The 20,472-nt window shown below is 40.5% G+C and overlaps 1 protein-coding gene across 1 annotated transcript in view; it reads right to left on the reverse strand.

Annotated features, from left to right (window-relative positions):
• The window catches only part of NRDE2 (NRDE-2, necessary for RNA interference, domain containing), a 34,874-nt gene extending 21,157 nt beyond the window's left edge, over positions 1 to 13,717 (reverse strand). The window contains exons 1-4 of the mRNA XM_009561301.2: positions 13,589 to 13,717; positions 5,659 to 5,767; positions 3,431 to 3,655; positions 1,197 to 1,346 (exon numbers count right to left, since the gene is read on the reverse strand). Of these exons, the coding sequence (XP_009559596.1) occupies positions 1,197 to 1,346; positions 3,431 to 3,655; positions 5,659 to 5,767; positions 13,589 to 13,658 (554 nt within the window). The 5' untranslated portion in view covers positions 13,659 to 13,717. The remainder of the gene's footprint in view (positions 1 to 1,196; positions 1,347 to 3,430; positions 3,656 to 5,658; positions 5,768 to 13,588) is intronic.
• Positions 13,718 to 20,472: the final 6,755 nt, after the last annotated feature.

Genomic DNA, 20,472 nt, shown 5'->3' on the forward strand with positions numbered 1-20,472 from the left:
TTTCCTCCTATCATTTTTAAGCCATGTGGACAAAGTTGTGAAAACAACAACAGACAGAATTATTTAAGGCTATTTAGACTATATTAAAACTGAAAAACCAGAAACCAGTAGTTCAGTTCAGTAATACCTTTCTGCATCCCTAAACCTCTATACATTTTATATGCCATGGAGTGGAGAAAAAAAACAGGGGAGTGGAAAGAAAGACAAGGTTCACAAAGGCCACAATAATCCTAAGGATTAAGAAAGGAAAATGCCATCTTAAAATATTACCAAGAATGCAATTTCAGTGGCAGACATGGTGATCTGCAATGTTAAATTAACACTTCATCTCAAACAATAGCTGAGAATCCAAAGGCAGCAGAAAATTGCAATGTAATTTTACTGCAAAAATATATACAGTATACAAATAAAACCTGTAAGTCCTCTCTCCTCCACAAATAATAACTTTTTAAATAGAGTAAACAACTTTCCTTGAGAACATCACGTAGTAAGTTTACATACATAACACACAAGGTCAGTGTAGGCTCCTTATTTGGGCTTTGCCATTAACTTGAGGAAATGCTCTGAAGGGTCATCATAGTACCAGTTCAGATCACTCCGAACATTGAATGTGCAATTTCATCTATACTCATTTGAAATGTAATAATGCATGACAGATATTCTTTGGTACAGTGTCTGAGTCACCTAACATAGAATCTTGTTTACTATGAAAGGACCTGTACTGGTTTTTTTTCACAAGGATATCAAACTACAGAATTAAGTAAACCTCTTGGCAAACCTAGTATGAAATAATCAGTACCTTCATTTCCCGTTCTGAAATAGAAACAGAGATCAAAAGGGGCACTTGCCCAAAGATCATCTACAACTGAACCCATGTTTTCTGACCTCAAAACCATACTTTAGAATCTGCCTCATGTTGTTACCTCCAGAAAGCAGTGGTGCAAGTTCACGTGCCTGTAGTCTACCACACAATTTTTCTTAATATATTAAAATCACGTGCTTTATCAACATTTCATAGTATCTTTTGCTCTTTAAAGTATTTATGCCCAATCAAATTTAAATTCTGAAATAAACTATTAACTTTTCTTATTTTCTCATCTTCTATATAAAAATTTCAGAGCCAGACTCAAATTAATGAATTTTGACATAGTGATGCTGTGATAGTTCAAATACCAGTAGAGGCCAACATACTGTACCTTGCTATGTCCCCTCGATACAGGGATTTGTAGGCCCAGTTTGCAGGGTCTGGTTTCTTGTCTATTCTGAAGGTTTCTGCTGTTAAAGCCTGGATATCATCAAGCCAAATAAAGCGACTGCCAGTAAGATTTGATGTTTTCTTATCTAGGCTGCAGAAAAGGAGACGCAAGATATTCTAAACATTTGTGCACATACTCAGCATTTACAAAACCCAGGAAACAGCATTTCTGTAGTTCAAAATAATTTAATTTATTCAAAGCAATGGTATATGATCCATTATTGCAAAGTCAGTCACATGCTCTGAAAAAGACAACTAGAAATACACTAATGGGATCATCAAAACAAAACACAAACAGTCTTTGAACCTCCAAAAACTGGATTTAGAGTTATGAAAGGTAATAACCAGATTTAACCAATCAAGTGCTTGGCAAACTATAAGCTGAACACCACACGTTACTACTTCTAAAATTTACTTTTGTCTTAGTAAGATACTAAAACTAAGAAAAAGAGAATAATATGTAAGATATTATGTTGATTAACTGTAATTAGACCTGTGCATTTGATAAAAGAGTGTGCCGAGTGCTTTATGGATTATAGTTATACAAGTGCACTTAAGTGGAAATTGCCACCTGCCTTGGAACTGTAGACAACTATGAACTTCCAATCTGAATTCATGTTACAAATTTGTAACTTAGTAAATTAGTTTTATAGTCTTGAGAAGCTTTCTAAAATTTCACAGGATCCATGGCATTTAGAATGATTTTGTGGTTCAGGTTTCAAAAACAGTCTCTTGAAAACTCAGTATTCTCTCAAGACCAGCAATTTCTGTGAAAAAGTGAAAATAGACACCCTGAAAGAATTTCAACCATTTCATTTGGACAAAGCACTAGCTGGCTGGCCCATGTTCAACATGTAAGTCCATTCCATCCAGCCCACTCTTCCAACAAAGACAGAAGTGCCTGGGCAGAGCAGAACAGTCTTAGCATCCCAATGATTTTTATCGTGCTCCCTCACGGCCAACTAAGCCTTAGCTGCCACAAGCCAACAACAGAGTCTTCACAGGGGAGGAAGTGATTGTGCCTATAGGCATCAGCCAATTCCCCTAGTACCACTGCCATTCTTCCACAGGGAAACACTGGTAAGATCCCTCGGGATAGACACATGCCCACAAGCCTGTGCTCTCAGCTCATGGTTAATCTGTCTTGCGAAAAGCAGTAAACTAGTGGAAAGTCAAGGATTGCCTGGACTATACGTAGCTGTAACAACAATTCCACAAGTTCTTCACCGTCCGCAGAAGCAATTCCAGTGCTGTGAATTAGATCTGGAGCTACTGATGCCGAAATAAAAAAGCAGGAACTAGGTAATCAAAAGAGAGGCAAGATGGCTGCTCAAACTAGCAAACATGATGAGACGTGGCTATTCTAAGGTGACATGCACAGCCAGTCAGACTGGGCCACTTTGAATGAAATAATCAAAACCCAAAAGATGGAGAAAAGCAGAGCTCAGTATGCTAGAACTGAATATGCAGTGTGTTCACAGAACCTCTCTTACTGCTCAAAGACCATGCTAGCCACTAGCATTTCCCATTCTATATAAAAACGACACCTCCACTAATTATGCAGTACTTTGGAGCTCCTGGAATTAACAAAAAAGATCTAGCAAAACAATTTCAATTGGTCAATTACCCATCTAGATGTACCATGAGCAAGAAGTATGAAGCACATAGCACAGAACAATGAATGGTTGGACATGAAAACTGTTACACCGTACAACAAACTTTGCCTTAATATGAAAAAAGTAAATGTTAACTCAGTGAAGAGAAAGTTATATTTACAAGGCAAACATAGCTGTACATTAAGACGTCTACACTAATTAAGAATAATGTTCAATGCAACAACCCTTCTCCAAACTCTCTCAAGAGAAGACCCATGAAAGGAAACAAGATGTTACACAAACTCAACATGACCTTTATATATCATTAAAAATATACTTCATTACCACCATCGCATGCTTTGTTCTGCAGAACAGTACTTCACAGAATACTTTAGACACAGTTTTTCAGATACGACTAAATAAATGGTTCTAATTCTATTTTCATTGCTTTGAATGCAGATTTAGTCATACACAGCTTAGAAAACAACGACCCACCTGTGGCAAGAATTTCATTCAAAGTTCGAGACAAGTACAAAAGCACAATGAATCTACATCTTGCATAGTATTAATAAATACATACTTTGCTGCTGCTTCCTTTTGACGATTTCTGCCACTTCCTGACGCTTTGTCCTTGATGTGCTTAGTGTCCAGGTCTGATTCACTGCTACTGGAGTCCCCTTTGGTTTTCTTTTTTGTCTTCTTATAATAGTGATGCTTTTTTTTTTTCTTTTTCCTTTTCTTACTTGACTGTTTCAGACTCTCATCTGTATCACTTTCCCCTGACAACTCTGATCTTGAAGTTGTCCTGTTTGGAAGCAAGAATACCTATCTATTACATATACACTTACATATTCAAGTAGAAAAACTGTTAAGAAATACCACCATAAGGAAGTTCGGAATCATTTCACCCTTTACTTTCACTCTCCTTGTATTTTTGGAGAAGAGAGTTAGCAGTGACTGATACGATGAAAGTGATAAAAACCACACTGAGTAACAACTATATTTTTTTCAACTGCTGGAACTACTGACAACCAGTCTTAAATTTTTAATTGTCAAAAGCATTTTAATGTGTGATCTGAATAAATACGTCATCACTGCCAAATTAAAGAAGATGACTGAGGTGATACAATTTCCTAACTTTGCTAAGACAACTTAAGTCAAGCTAAAAGGATGAGAAATCTTTCAGGGTGACCTGCAAAATAAGAGTCTGGTTTTTTTTTCCTTGTTTCTTTATGATTTATTTAAGAAATATCAAATATATACTTTTAAAATCACTTCCAGATTAGAAATTCAGATCTCGACGATCAAGAACAAATTTTGATGACTATCGAATTAATGCTATGACATAATGTACGGTAGTATTAAACAGTACATACACAAGACAACTGACCGAGAGACAACAGAAGAGACAGTTTTGTCAAAACACACGTATATCATTGTAAATAGTACCTACACTCCTATACTTAACAGTCAACTGAAATATGAAGGTTCTTTAACCCCTTAATTAAAGCACAAGCTCTTTCTAAACATTTTGTCTGGAATCTTTCAATAAAAGAAAGGAGTGACAAGTCTCAGTATTCCTAATACATAAATAAAAGAAAATGCAGCATTTCTGAAGCAAGGCACCCAAAAAAAGAAACTTACACAATTTATTCAAGGGCACTAAGAAAGAAGAAGCCATAGGAAAACCATTAACAGGCCTTTAAAACAAACACATACTCCTCAAAGCAAAATAATCAAATCAACACCCCCCCCCAAAACCACCAGCTACATTGGAATAATTAGTTTTTATTGAACTGGGAATGTACCCTAGTAATAAGCAAAAAGATCAAACACCTCTCTGTAACTATTCTTTGAAACGCTCTTTTCCAAAGATTAAATATGGTTTACTACATCATCCTGTCTGAATGGCAATTTGTAAATTTCTGAATTTTATGACATTCAAGTCCTGAAAAGATTTGAAGAAATATAAGCAGAATATACAACTGATAAACAGAACAGCGAGTGCAATCCAATCACACAATACATGTAAATGTAAGACCATGTATAGGAAAAGATGTATTCAGCTGCAATTGTTATTATAAAGACATTCTATAACATTACTTACCATAAACACAGCAGCTTGTATCAAATTAAAAAGTGACCAAATTCTTTAACTTGGCAGCTGCAACTTGATTCCATTAACTATTCAGTGCTAGTTATAGTGTAGATATGCCAAACATAACAACTATTCTAATGAAGGTATTATAACCAGTTCTTCAGCAAATGTGGCTGCTTAGAACCAATTTTAGTAAAAGAATAGCATCACCCACTTCAGTGATCAGCATGTTCGACACAGTCGCACAACTTGATACATGTAATACTTCATTAATTCACATCTCCAACTAGCCTTTAAAAAGTAAAAAATCCAACTGTGGAATGGTTGATTGAACTGGTTTTCACAGAGGAATCACAAAGATGATGCTTAATCTTTACGCTATTTCAAGGGTCACTTAGGACACTCAAAAGCTAATGAAGAATCATGATCACTCAGTTCCCTTTCCATTCCAAAATAACAATGATTTAAATGCAGCTGTGAGGGGAAAAAATGGGAATGTAATTGCATAAGCATAATTTCTCATTATTTTAAGTTAAAGGACACGAAAGTATTATTCACTCTTTTATATATAACTCAGTTCAGGCCTTTTTAAATACTGAGCAGTGGAATGAAAACCAGCCCCAGAAGATCCTGATTTTGTCCTCACACAACAGAAGATAAGAAGGACATAAGAAAGAGGCTATTTTAAAAGATATTGAAGTATATTCTACCTTATTAGCGGTGATTTTTCAGGGATGAGATTTGCAACTTCTGTAGTGCGCTGATGCAGTAATAGTGCATCTTCTGTAGAGAAGCTTGGGTTACTAAGCCAGTCCAAATCTGCAGGTAAAGGAAAGTACAAATTAGCTTCTGTACTTTTTAAAGTTGAGTCATTAACCTAATCAGCAGACAGCTAAATTCACAGCAAATGTCACTACGTCACCTGTAATAACTGAACATCTGAAAGCAGTCCATGAAATTTCCATTTAGAAGTATCTCACGCTCTTGTCTTTCTGCTAGTTTGTAATGAAGTAAAATATTTAGGAGCTGGAATCTTCCCCTGATACCAAACTAAGCTCTAAAACCCTCAATATCATAAGACATAAAAGTTCATGCTGCAAGCAGATGTTTCATACATTACTATGTAGTTTAAAAAAAAAATCTGTCTACGTAAAAATTTTTATTTATCTACTGTATAAATGTTATATGTGCACAATTATACAAGATCTTCTAATGAACCTTCATATAATTTATCTGTATTAATCATAATTATACCAATATATATATTTTTACATATATGTATATATTTACACATTTAAATATTAACACTGAAACAATACTGAAAGGCGTAATTAAATGAAAGGTGTAGTTTATGAATACAATACAACTTACACAAAGTTACGAAAATGTACTTTATTCACTGTAAGGAAAATAATTCTAACACTTATTTTGTTGATAGGGACATACATTACTGATAAAAATATTCAAGCGTTTTATACTACATCAAAACATGCCACTAGATTCTCAGTTTTCTAACCATCAAAATACTATTAGACTTTTAAATAATCTGGAAAAGAAAAGGCTAATTGATGGCAATTTTCATGTATTAATTTTCATTAAGCATTCTGTATCAACACCTTGACCATTTCAGCCACAAGATATGATTAGATACTGACAGCCCATGGAGAGGGATATTTTGGCCAAAATTATTATGGTATTACAACTCCTATAACCATTTTCTCAGAGATTTCATTTCTAGAATTCTTTTAAGTATGCGAAATTTTCTAGCATGCTAAGTAAATATTATTTTTACACAAGCACAGAATTCAACATCAGCATCTCCGGTGCCAGACCACAGGAGATAACAACAAAAGGAACAAATTTGGTCTCCCTGCCTGTTCTCCATGCTCTTTACAACAATTTTTGCCTCAGCGTTCTTCCTATCACACTCTTGTCTTTCTGCTTTTGACTACGCTGACCTCTAATCCTTAAATACCATGCACTTGCTGTCTGCCAAGCCATACATCTCTCCTTCTTCTAAAGTATTTCCTTCAGAAACAGGTTTTCATATCAGAATTCTTTCTTCCATCTCATATCTCAGAATTGTTGCCCACAAAATAATAACTGCAAAACAGTTAGTTAACTGAAGTTAAATTCATCAAGAAATACAAAGAATCAAACAAAGCTCCACTTTGCATTTCCTGGGAGACTGCTCCTTCCTACACTGACCAGGGGGCAGTTGGTCTTGAACCTCCACCTCTCTGCCAAGCAGAACCCACAATCCACAGCACTGTCAAGACCGAAACACGGTTCCAACCAGTGCCCCAACCCACACACCACTCCCCAGCTGGAAGCAGCAAACAGAATCACCAAATCTGAGGCAAAAACACTGCCCTAGTTTGTTGCAAATCAACATGAGATCACACACACCCCTGCCTCTGGAAAATACTTAAGACAAATTAATGTAAAATTAGAATAAAAACTGAAACCTTAAAACCATGACCCTCACTTGCCTCTTTAAATACGACAAAAATCTGCTATTTAATTTATATTAATCCATGTTTGCACAAACGCCTTCATTTTAAGCATGTGTCTATGATTCTAAAACTGCAAATCTACCATAAAGCATTCTTCCAAAATCTTCAGTGAGCTTAATTCACTGAAAAAAAAAAAAAAATTCCCATCTTTGTTCTGATATGTGTTGCATTACCTAGACACACCTAACAAAACAGAAAATATCACCAGTTGGCTGTCTCTGACATAAAGGTTTACCATGTAACAGCATAGAACGATAACTTATTAGCAGTCAGGTCTCCTTAAAATTATTACATCTGTTCCAAAGACACACAAAACAGATCTAACTGGCCTTTGGCCAGATCTCCAATAACATACTTCAGGCACAAAGATACTCTCTGTAGCCTGAGTGTCTGTTCTTCCTAGTAAATTATTGTTTTCCTTTGTAATGTGTAACAAATGATACTTTCTGGTAGAAAAAAATTTATTGTAAGGTAGTTCTGTACTGATTTGAATGAAGATTTACTGTTTATAAATCAGTTCAAGTATATTAATACTCATACTCATGACAATAAAACACCGCATTACATTTTTTTTAAAAAAGCAAGCTTGAAAGCATAAAGAAATTAAATAATTTGCCTTCAGTCAAGCGGAGTTGTGGATGACAAAATTCAGAATTCAAGACAGAACATTCAGACAATTAGAAAAAACGTCTGAGATGTTTAAGATCTTGATCTAAGGTCTTTAAAAATGCTGTAAGCATCAAAACAGGCTTTTCATAAATTTCAGGAGCATACTACCAGGTTCTCCAAAGATTAATGCCAATAATGATTTTTTTCTTATATTATTCATCAGTGCAAACACGTTAGATACAGAACAGCCCACACTAGGGAAAAATAAGTTTGCATACAACAGCAAGCATGCTAAATTTTATAACCTTGAGCCTTATGGCAAAACCTCCAAATGAAGATACAGATTCATAGCAGCACTAAGTAATTCAGTCTTAACTGAAAACAAGAAAGCAACTGGTACATTTCTTTTTAAAATTACATTATTGACCACATTGACAAAATGAACAGAGACGTAAATAAACACAGGAAGCAGTAAAACTCCAGCTGTTTTAGAAGGCACAATAAAACATGGGGCTGACCAACCCTATACATTTACAAGTCACAAAACACACTTCAAACAAAGATGGCTACACCTGAACTGGCAGAATAGTGGAAAGCAGTTGTCTTTATATTTCTCTGTTTAAGACCAGAACCGCATTCTTAAATACAAGCGAGTTGGCAAAACCGTCACTCCTCTCCTTCTCCCAGCAAATAAATCCTGCAGGTCACAAAAGGATCAAGCCTCCATTTCCGAGTTGTGTCCTCCATCCTTTACACTCCCCACTACTGTCACAGCTTCAGGAATTACCTGTGTTCTCTAGACCCTTCTACAGTATTTTGCCGCATCCCCTAACTACTCTCTGGCCAACAGACAGCCTGTGCTGCATCAGACTGTGATCTCTGGAGATGTTTATTAGGTGGCTGATGTACATGTGCTCATTGCTAAACCCATACATCCTGGTAACAGTCCAAGTCACCTTACAGCCTCTCTGTCCTGGCACTTAAGCAAGGTTTATCTTCTCTAAGCAGATGTAGATTTTCACAGACCTCGTCTACTTTTGTCATTTCTCTCTCCCACTACAAGAAATTTGCCTGAAAGGGTTAGAACTCCTGAGCAGGAGGAGAGATTGAGGAAGCAAGCTGGCAGACAGATGTACAGCAAGTGTTCATGAGATCCATTTTCATAGGAAATTTGCCTTTAAATATAGCAAGATAATGTCTATTATCACCATTAGCGATTAGAAATTAATTTCCAAGATATTATTTTGACTTAACTTTACCTGAAAGCATCAATTATTCCCTTACAGATGTGAAGTCACTCACTAACTTGGTGCAATATGATTCCAACAGTGAGCACAAGCAGAATACTTTTATTTTTTAGGTTCTAAATTATTGTTGTAGGGCCTCCAAGTGAAACTCATCTTGAGAAATGGAGCCATAAACACTAATCCCCTGACTGCACCTGCAGCTTGGTTCTACCTCAGCAGATGAGATCAAATTGCATTTTTAAAAATGCGAAGAATCACACCGCAAGAACCAAGTCCTGTAGCACAGTCAATGTTCCTCCGTGGATACACCGGGGAAATGTTTAGAATTCTCCAAATAACAGTATTTTCTGAACAATTTAATCAAACTGACGTAATACTCAGAAATAACTGAACAATTTTTTCCATTACACAACATTTAAGACCAAACCTCTTGTAAATAATCTCCAGTGAATCAGTCAGCTGGATACAAACATTTCAAACATCAAAATGTATTCCAAACTTTAAAACTCTATCTTTTCATTTTTGCTACTTTTTGTTGTCAGATGCCTAAAAAGTTTTAACATTTTCACAGACTAGATTTATATTCTCAAAGAATAAAAGATATAAAATACTTTTTTGTAACAATATGCACAAACTTGTTCTACTCTACCAGCCACATTCATAAACACAACAGTAGAAGTAATCCAATGGCATTCTTTTTATACCTTCCCAAGTACAAAATAAATTAAGATTTACAGTGCTTGTCGACAGAGACAATTTTTAAGAGCTATGCAAAGCCTTTTGCTGCCTCTCACAATCCCTAAAATCTGCTCTCGGCAAAAACCACTGCAATGTCTTACAGAGTAGTTCAGACTGTAAATAACACTGTGCATACCCCTTACCGCTGTGAGTGGACTTAATTATTACCAGTGCTTGGTTCAGTATGGCTACTGATAAAGTTGTGACTTATTTTCTACCAAAAACTAATTAAGCTTGACAACATAATTGTAAGAAACCATACACAAAACTACTTTGCACTCTAGAGGTTGCTGCAACTCAGCAATCTGGCAGGACAGGAAGAGCGTACAGTAACACTTCTGTTTCAGCAGCACTTACATTGAAAAATGGGAAAGGTAGTTTGTGATAGTATGAGACACAGGTGGACAGAGGAATAAAACACGGCTGGCATATTTACATTATTGCCTCAACTTTTACAATCAAACTATGAAGCAGTCATAAATGACTGCAAAAGACACCTCAGTTTTGCATATGACGTTAAACACAACACACCCTGTGATGTCTGTATTATGATGGACCTTGCCTCAGCTCTGAGCAGAGTCATCTATCAGAGACATTGAAGCTGCCTGTCAAGTTCTCAAGTTCTCTCAAACTGAACATGTGAAATTTGATACATGTCACCATAAATGTGATTCTGAGTTAATGCTTAATTTTTATAATTTATGCTGAAATGTGCTCATTAAAAACAAAGTACAATATTGGCTAAAACATAAAGCAAACACCGTTCCTCAAAGTTTTGTCAGTAACTGTCATATAAAAAACTTCAAGTAGTTCAAAATGTAACTTATAAACAGTGCTAATAACTGAAATCTAGATCCCAAAGTCAGCCTTAACATCTTTTTGTGTGTAACCTGATCATCCAGACAGGTGGCCTGCAGTGCACAGACCAAGCATAACAAACACGAAGGCTAACTTCCCAGAGCTTTAAAACACAAGCAGAGTCTTTCTAGTAGAGAGTTTTACTGTAACTCTGTCTGGCAGAGGCTCCTCTCTTCCTAGAAGCTGTAATTGGGGATCTTACTATGTCCACTACTCTTACTATGTTTTAGCTGCACCGAGCGTCACTGCCAGAAAGGCTCCTGCACATAGCTTGAATATTAGCTATGAATATCAGCAGCTGCAATGCCAACAGCGGGTAATGCAAAATGAGTTAGAACAAGGAGCTAACCCCAGCCTCTATTGCTAAAAGCTTCAAGAACTTACCATAAGAGCTGGACCAAGCACAAAAGAAATTAAACCTAGGTATACAATTCTCTTAGAGCCTCCTTTTGCTGTGGTGTCAAGAGAATGGGCAGACACAAGAGTAGTGGAAGCTCCAAGCAAAAAACATAGTTTAAAACATCTCCCCAGAGAATTAATAAACGTTGTGCATTCTTCAGAATTTGGCATTACACCAGACACGGTTCTTTACTCATTTAGAATCACAGAATCATAGAATCACTAGGTTGGAAAGGACCCACTGGATCGAGTCCAACCATTCCCAACACTCCCTAAAACATGCCCCTCAGCACCTCATCCACCCTTTCCTTAAACACCTCCAGGGAAGGTGACTCCCCCACCACCCTGGGCAGCCTGTTCCAGTGCATGATGACTCCTTCCGTGAAAAATTTTTTTCTGATATTCAGCTTGAACCTCCCCTGGCAGATCTTCAGGCCATTCCCCTTTGTCCTGCTCCCTGTCACTTGGGAGAAGAGGCCAGCTCCATCCTCTCCACAACCTCCTTTCAGGTAGCTGTAGAGAGTAATAAGGTTTCCCCTCAGCCTCCTCTTCTCCAGGATAAGCAACCCCAGCTCTCTCAGCCGCTCCTCGTAAGACTTGTTCTCCAGCCCCCTCACCAGCTTAGTTGCTCTTCTCTGGACACACTCCAGAGCCTCAACATCCTTCTTGTGGTGAGGGGCCCAGAACTCAACACAGTATTCAAGGTGCGGTCTCACCAGTGTCGAGTACAGAGGGAGAATAACTTCCTTGGACCTGCTGGTCACACCGTTTCTGGTACAAGCCAAGATGCTATTGGCCTTCTTGGCCACCTGGGCACACTGCTGGCTCATGTTCAGTCGGCTGTCAACCAGCACCCCCAGGTCCTTCTCTTCCGTGCAGCTCTCCAGCCATTCTTCCCCCAGTCTGTAGCGCTGCATAGGGTTGTTGTGCCCCAAGTGCAGGACCCGGCATTTGGCCTTGTTAAACCTCATGCCACTGGCCTCGGCCCAGTGGTCCAGCCTGTTCAGATCCCTTTGCAGAGCCTCCCTACCATCCAGCAGATCCACGCTTCCACGCAGCTTAGTGTCACCTGCAAACTTGCTAAGGGTGCACTCAATGCCTTCATCCAGGTCATTGATAAAGACACTGAACAGGGCTGGACCCAGTACCGAGCCCCAGGGAACCCCACTTGTAACTGGCCTCCAGCTGGAGTTAACTCCACTTACCACCACCCTCTGGGCCCGGCCATCCAACCAGTTTTCAACCCAGGAGAGTGTGCAATCTAATAAAAGCATAACTGATGGACAGTAACCATGGCAGTCAATATGATAAACTGAATCATAATCTCACTCACGACCTTCCACGACAATATCCTTTACAAGTGAAATGTGGCTTAATAAGCAAGGAAATGAGAAATTTTTTTTCAGTTACCCAAGGCTAGAAAGGAAAATAAAGCCAACTCAAAATCAGTTTTTTTGCACAAAGCAAACCTTATCCACCGCACACCCAAAGCTAAGATACTCAAGGATCGCTATTTTCACAGCCCTGCATCCGAGCATCTACCATCAGAGCTGGAGGTGATACCAAAAAAGCCAGCAAATAAACACTAAGACTCTAAATTTCTAAAGTTTTAGAAAGGAAGCATCCTTTATCAGGCCTGGGTAACACGAGGGAGCAATCTCCATTCAATCATGTGCAGCGAGACAAGAGCTGGTTACAAAATGCATTCCCCACTGAGAAGCACGTATATAAACTTTCACAGGAATCTATGCATATTCTACTACTTTCCAAGGACTCATTTTAGTGTTATTATGAACTTCACAACAGTCAAAACTATTGCTAACTTGGAGCTCTGGAGCCAGCTCTCTGCCTGACCTTGCACTTGAGATGGGGAAAGGCTGCGAACACAGGCGATCACAGAAGAAGACACATTTGTTCATCACAGATCACACCCACACAAGACGTTACCATCCCCAAAGAATGAACAGCGTCTGGAAAAACACTGTTTGAAAGAAAACGCCATCAGAGGGACATCGTGTTTAGTTTTAAAAATAATACAGTTACTTAGACGAAACTTAAATCGCAAATACTCCACTTTTCGTGACACCGCTTGCTCCTCAGGCAGCAGCCGAACCCCCCCGTCACGGGGCTGCCCCCTCCCAAGGGCTCCCCCCGTAGAAAGGCGCTTCGCTCGGGCGCCCCCTGCGCGGGGGAGGCCACAGGCAGAGCCCCCAGGGCGGCAGGGTCCATGCGGGGGAGCGAGAGAGAGAGAGAGGACGCCTGCACCCATTTACCTTTGCTGGCGCCCCCGGTGCCGCCGGCGGGGGGCTCCCCGGGCTCGGCGAAGGCCGGGAACAGCGCCATGTCCCCGCCCGCCCCGCGCCGCACGGGGAGCCGGGCAAGATGGCGGCGGCGCGGGGCAAGCCGGGAGGCGCCGTGCGCCCGCCCAAAATGGCGGCGTAGTCAGAGCGGGTGCTGACTACGGTGCGAGCTCGGGGTCATGTCATAGTACGTGCAAGGCAACACGAGCATCAGCTCTAAGCCCTCACTACGAAAAGGACAGTGAAATGCTGGAGTGTGTCTAGAGAAGGGCAATGGAGCTGGGCAAGGGGCTGGAGAACAAGACTTATGAGGAGCAGCTGAGGGGACTGGGGTTGTTTAGCCTGGAGAAAAGGAGGCTGGGGGGAGATCTTATCACTCTCTACAACTGCCTGAAAGGAGGTTGTGGAGAGGTGGATGTTGGTTTATCACCCAAGTGACAGGTGAGAGGACAAGGGGGAATGACCTCAAGTTGCACCAGGAGAGGTTCAGATTGGACATTCGGAAAAATTTCTTCACCAAAATGGTTCTCAGGCACTGGCAGAGGCTGCCCAGGGCAGTGGCTGAGTCACCATTCCTGGAGGTATTTAAAAGATGAGTAGATGAAGTGCTTAGGGATATGGTTTAGTAGTGGACAGGTATGTTTGGGACTGATGATCTCAAGGGTCTTTTCCAACCTAGTGATTCTATGGTTCTCTGCATACCTTGTGCCTTCAGCTGCCATCACTGCAAGGACTGGAGGAGGGGGCTGCAGAGGGAAGAGGAGGGGATGGGGTTTCCAGAGCCAGCCTTTCCTTCACCACCACCCTCTCTTCCCTTGTGGAGTTCACTGTGAGGGAATACCTGAACAATGTCTCCTTGAGACTGGAATGCTCAGCTTCGTAAAGGAGAACGTTCTAAGAAGCCATGTTTCCTTTCTGTTTGTACCCATTTTATGTTTGAAGGCCCATCTAGCCAGACATCCTCCATCGGGCACCAGTAGCAAGGGCTGAGGGAAGTAATGACCTCTAGTTAGTCAGTCCTTTATAAGCCTCCAACCAGGGAATCACTCATTGTGCCTACTGGCATCCATGAGCCCGCCCTCCATAAAGGAACTGCAAATGTAATCTTCAGTCCTTTCACACTTTGCGCTGCCTTCGGCAGGTTGTTCCACTTCTTAATTATGTGTTATCTGAAACAGTTATTTCCTTTTTGTCTCAAGCCCAGTGCCTGATTCTTGCATGGTGAGGAAAAATAAGCATCCCTTTTCACTTTGTCTGCAAAAGTTTATACGTTGTTGAGATGTTTTACTTCAGTATTCTCCTCTCTGGACTGAAAAAGAGAGGAGAATCTGCTTTTTTTCTTCACATACTAAAGCCCTTCCATAATATTCTCCTTGTTGAATTCCTTTAGTTTTTCTAACTCCTACACTAATCCTACTGCACAACCAGAATTTCATGTAGTGATTAAGCTAAAGGTGTACAATGGATTTAGGGATTAAATGGAATTATAATGATTGGTTTGTTTTATGCTCTTTTCCCGATATCTTCTGATCATTCTGTTTGGCTTTTGGCTTCTCCTGAGCTACATGTGTCTTAAGAGCCCATTGCTGAGTGGCAAAAGATAATAGGTAACTATTGTGTATAGACCTTGGAATTAGCTTCCCCATATATACCACTTTGCACATACCAGGATGATTTTTTCAGCCATTTTATAATTTATTTCTGAATATTTAAGTGACCTTTCTCAGTCAGCTTTCCAGCTGATAATCCTGAATACTTCTGTACCATATGCAGACTTTGTCGACTGTATGTTCACTGCCATTTGCAGCCTTTTTGTAGATGTTGAACAGTCAGATCTTGAGGAATCCCACTGGTGACTTCTTCCTTTAGAAACTATAAAACTATTTCTTAATCCTTGTTTCCTACATTTAATTTATTATTAATCTGTAAAATGCTCATTCATTTGCATCAACAGGAGAGACGAATATAAGTACTGAGAGAAGAGGATTTGGAACAAAATAGTGGTCATGGACAATGACAGCCTGGAAATCATCACATGAGTAGGGCCTTATTGCCAGCTTGGAAAGAATGGGCTTTAAAATGTATGCTCAGTGGAGTAATGTTTTTGTTCAAGTCTTTCAACATCTATCAAGTTTTTCCACATTCAAATGTGGACAACGCAGTGTGTTATGGACAAGCTATGCTAAAGCACATGGAGGACAGGGAGGTGATTCAAGATGGCCAACATGACTTCACCAAGGGCAAATCCTGCCTGACCAACCTAGTGCCTTTCTATGATGGGGTAACCGCAGCAGTGGATACAGGAAAAACAATAGATGGGTTCTATCTGGACTTCTGTAAAGCCTTTGACACAGTGCCCCACAACATCCTTCTCTCTGAACTGGAAAGATACAGATTTGATGGGTGGACTGTTTGGTGGATAAGGAATTGTTTGCATGGTCACATTCAGAGAGTAGTGGTCAATAGCTTGATGTCCAGATAGAGATCCGTGACAAGTAGTGTCTCTCAGGGGTCTGTACTGGGACCAGCGCTGTTTAATATTTTCATCAGTGATGCAGACAGCAAGATCGAGTGCACCCTCAGCACGTTTGCAGATGACACCAAGCTGAGTGGTGCAGCCATCACGCCAGAAGGATGGGATGGAGAAATGGGGCCTGCGAGAACCTCATGAGGTTCAACAAGGCCAGGGGCAAGGTCCTACATCTGGGTCAATGCAATAGTGTTCTCAATACAGGATGGGGGATGATGTGAATAAGAGCTGTCCTGCGGAGACAGACTTGGGGGTGCTGATTGATGAGAAGCTGGACATGAGCCGGCAATGTGCGCTCGCAGCCCAGAAGGCCAACCGTATCCTGGGCTGCATCAAAAGCAGTGTGGCCAGCAGGTCGAGGGAGGGGATTCTGCCCCACTATTCCTCTCTTGTGAGACCTCATCTGGAATACTGTGTCCAGTTCTGGAATCCTCAATGTAAGAAGCATATGGAACTGTAGGAACGGGTCCAGAGGAGGCTGCGAAGGTGACCAGAGGGCTGGAGAACCTCTGCTATGAGGACAGGCTGAGAGAGTTAGGGTTGTTCAGCCTGGAGAAGAGAAGGCTCCGGGGAAACCTTATAGCGGCCTTCCAGTACCTGAAGGGGGCCTTACAAGAAAGCTGGGGAGGGACTTTGTACAAAGGCTTGTAGTGATAGGACAAGAGGGAATGGCTTTAAATTGGAGGGGGGAAGATTTAGACTAGATATTAGAAAGAAATTCCTCATGATGAGGGTGCTGAGACACTGGCACAGGTTGCCCAGGGAAGCTGTGGATGCCCCATCCCTGAAGGTGTTCAATGCCAGGTTGGATGGGGCCTTGAGCAGACTCATCTAGTAGAAGGTGTCCTTGTCTGTGGCAAGGGGTTGGAACTGGGTGATCTTTAAGGTCCCTTCCAACCCAAACCATTCTATTATTCTGATACATTATCTCTCAGCTGCTCATAGTGATGGTAGCTAACAACTTCTCAACAAAGTAAATACAGAAAATGCGCTTCGTGAGAGTAAAGTAGATGACTGAAGACAGAGCTTATATATAAACCTAAGTACAGATTTATGCTTGGCATCCATGGAAATTATCCCCCGTTATGGATAAAGAGAGGGATAAATTAACAAAGGGTGTTATTACTGTTGCCATACATATATAATATTACTGTGACATCAAAAAAGAAACCCCTCACCATATTTAACACTACTACATAAATGCAGGCCTATTATCATAAGTGGAACTCACAACTTCTGTAAGCATTGTTTTTAGTTTATTGCATTTATTTGTACAAGTACTTCCTATTTATAATTAGTAGAAACTGGTAACATAATAAAATCTGCCACATTGACATTTCCTTGAATTACTTGAGTGAGCAATGCCCATTCTGATGAAATGTAGTTTTCTGCAATGTATTTAGCTCCACGCCTAACGAGTTTTATTTGCAGTTTTTGTCTTAAAACTCTGCAAAATGCATTTTAATAATGTTATACAAATATTTAACTAAGCCTTTACAGGCAAAAAGTACTGTTATAAATAGTTTGCTTTGACTCAGTTGAGCCAACCCTTTTCTTAGGATTTAGTAAATAACCTGCCCAAAACATGTCTTGATTTCTAGAATGAAGTTACACTCAGCATTGTTTCTTCAGTTCTACCCTAGTAACAACAAACCATCAAGCCTTTTTCAATACAGACAAAACCACAGCAGCTGTATGCAACAAGAGTTCCTTGTAAATAAGAAGGAACGAACTAGGGGAACTAACAAGTTCCTTACTTAAGAACACTCGGGTCCGCTTTTTACAGCCTGCCTGTAACATACTGAAGTCTGGTATAGTTAGTGTTTTTTATTAGTAACCCATTTTATGATTTTTTCTTCTTTGGAAAGCCATATGTTTTATAATATGTGGAACTGCCTAACCAGATGTGAGAGTGAGAGTTTTCAGTAGATTTGGGACTTAAGGCTTTTTTTATATTTTGACAAAAAACGCAGCATTCTGTTTGGGGACAAAAAAATTCCCTTCTCATCAGGTCCATAATATTTTTCTCACAACAATAAAATTGTTTTAGATATTTGTTAATATGACTTTCATTAAATGGGGACAGTATGAATTAGTAATTCAGGGGCCCTCACCAGGGTCTGAAAGGCCACAGCAGGGCAGTTAGGTTCTTGGCATCACACACTCTCATTTTGCTCTGCCATTTCATCCACACTCTAACTTTACATTCTGTGATTTGACACCTCTCATATAATTCATGTTTTCTGTTCCTTCTTCATGCTTTCTTTTTCCTCTGTAGTAAATCTGTAGTTAGTTCTTCCTTCCATTCTGATGATCAAGGAGCTCCTGCTAAGACAAGGTTCATCTCTCTGTAAGATATCAAGAGACCATCCTTTTCACAAAGGAAGGTTTGTTCTCATATGCAAAAACTTAGATAACAAGCCTTGTAGTATAGTATGAGAAATGGTGTAATTTAAAGCATCCGCTGTGGGTACCTTGAATAAAAGCATCAGAAATAAAGGCAACCATTCTGAGTAAGGGCTACATTACACTCATTTAAAGAAGTGAGCATCCCTGAAATATTGCAGAATTTTGTAAGACTGTAAGAGCAGAGGTCATGTTAGACAGGACACAAAATTAATTCTGCCCACAGAGCTAGAGGGACAATTGGATGTATTTTTGTGTGCATTCTTTGACTGCCCTGGCTGACCCTTGCGGGATGGATGAGCAGGCTGCCACCTCTGTGCTGCACCAGCCTTTTCAAAACTCGCTGATGTACTGAGTGTTGCCAGCATTGTGTGATGATGCACTTGTATCATGATAAGAACACTTACACAGCTTACTCTAATAAGAAAATATGTGGTTTTAACAGGACACATTTAGCGTGTTCCGACGGAAAGAGGAACTGGGCATATGTAAAAGGAGGGTGCTACAGCTTTATCTCCCTACAGTGAGACCTATGGAGCACAACAGGGTTTCCAATAACACAGGTTTCTGTTCTGATGGTGTGCCAAGTTTCCAGCCTTCCTCTACATTTTCCCAGTTCCTTCTCAGGTTTCTTTCACCGAGAAATCCTTTTGTCTATGCCAGCACTACTCCGATGTATTGAGATATACTCAGTAATTTTACCAAGGGCTAATTTTTTATTGAGACCCGCTTGGCAGGCAGAAATGCGAGAGCTGGGGTTTCAGCTCTGCTTGATGCAGGGCACTGCTGCCAGGCTGTAACTTCAGCCCTGTCCCGTGGCCAGCCTGGCCAGGAGTACAATGCAGAAGATAGGACCTCCTGCAGTAGCATCACGTTTGGGACTTCAGTGGCAGCTGATAAGGTCCCCCTAGCCAGTTTATTTCCTCTTTCTACCCCGTGTGGGCTGGTAGCTTCTAGGCGACCAGGAGCTGCTGAGGCCAGGACAGGAGCTCCCCAGCCAGAAGCAGGGCACCAGGGACAGTCCCAGCTCTGGAATGGGCATCATCCTGGGACTGACATGGGCCCACAGGTACTCCTGGCCAGGCAGGGCTGTGGGGAGCTGGAGACCAGCCTGGCTGCAGTATTGCTGAAGCAGGGGCTGGTGACCCTGGGGGCTGAAATGAGGTCCCTGGGCATGGGCAGAGTCGGGGAGCCCCTGGAGAAAGCTGGGCAGGAACAGTCAGGCCTGTCAGTGTCCTTAGGATCATGACACCTTCACCCCATTCCATGCCACTTCAAAGCTGCTGTTGTACTTCCCACCCCCCCACCTTTCCCACCTCCACCATTCACGTGAAAAGGGAGAGGACTGGCCTCCCCCGAGTCTGGTTGTGGCTTGACAGCCACTGCAGCCACACTGCCGGCTGTCCTCCCTGCCTACTTGCTTCCCCAAGTAACCAGATTCATCCCATGAGCACCAGGCATTACGTGCCTAGGACGTTTCAGAGAGGAGACGATGTAGAACTCTCCATCATCTCACATTTCTGACGTTGTTTGAGAGAGGAAGCTCAACAAGACACTTTCTAAGAAAAAAAAAATCTTCTTAAATGTCTAGATATTATTCTTCCAGTCCTCAAAACTGACATTTCAAAACTGAATGTTGTTTGATACAAAGATATAACTTTACATCTCTTTCAAAAGCACTTCTATTGTATTTTAAAGGGAAATGAGCTGACTTATATTTAGCAACAAAATGTAATTAACTTTCTGCTCAGCTTTTAATGACATATTGTATTATATGTACAGTAAGTATCCTGACTGAGGGGATCGCATAATACTGCTATTAAATTTGATGTATCATATTCTGCCCCCGAAATACCCATTCTGCAGGTCAGTATGTATTCTTTTATGCAGATTTTGAAAACTATGTTATTGCTCATTGAAA

This window comes from Cuculus canorus, chromosome 5, assembly GCF_017976375.1.
Source record: "Cuculus canorus isolate bCucCan1 chromosome 5, bCucCan1.pri, whole genome shotgun sequence".
Taxonomy (NCBI): domain Eukaryota; kingdom Metazoa; phylum Chordata; class Aves; order Cuculiformes; family Cuculidae; genus Cuculus; species Cuculus canorus.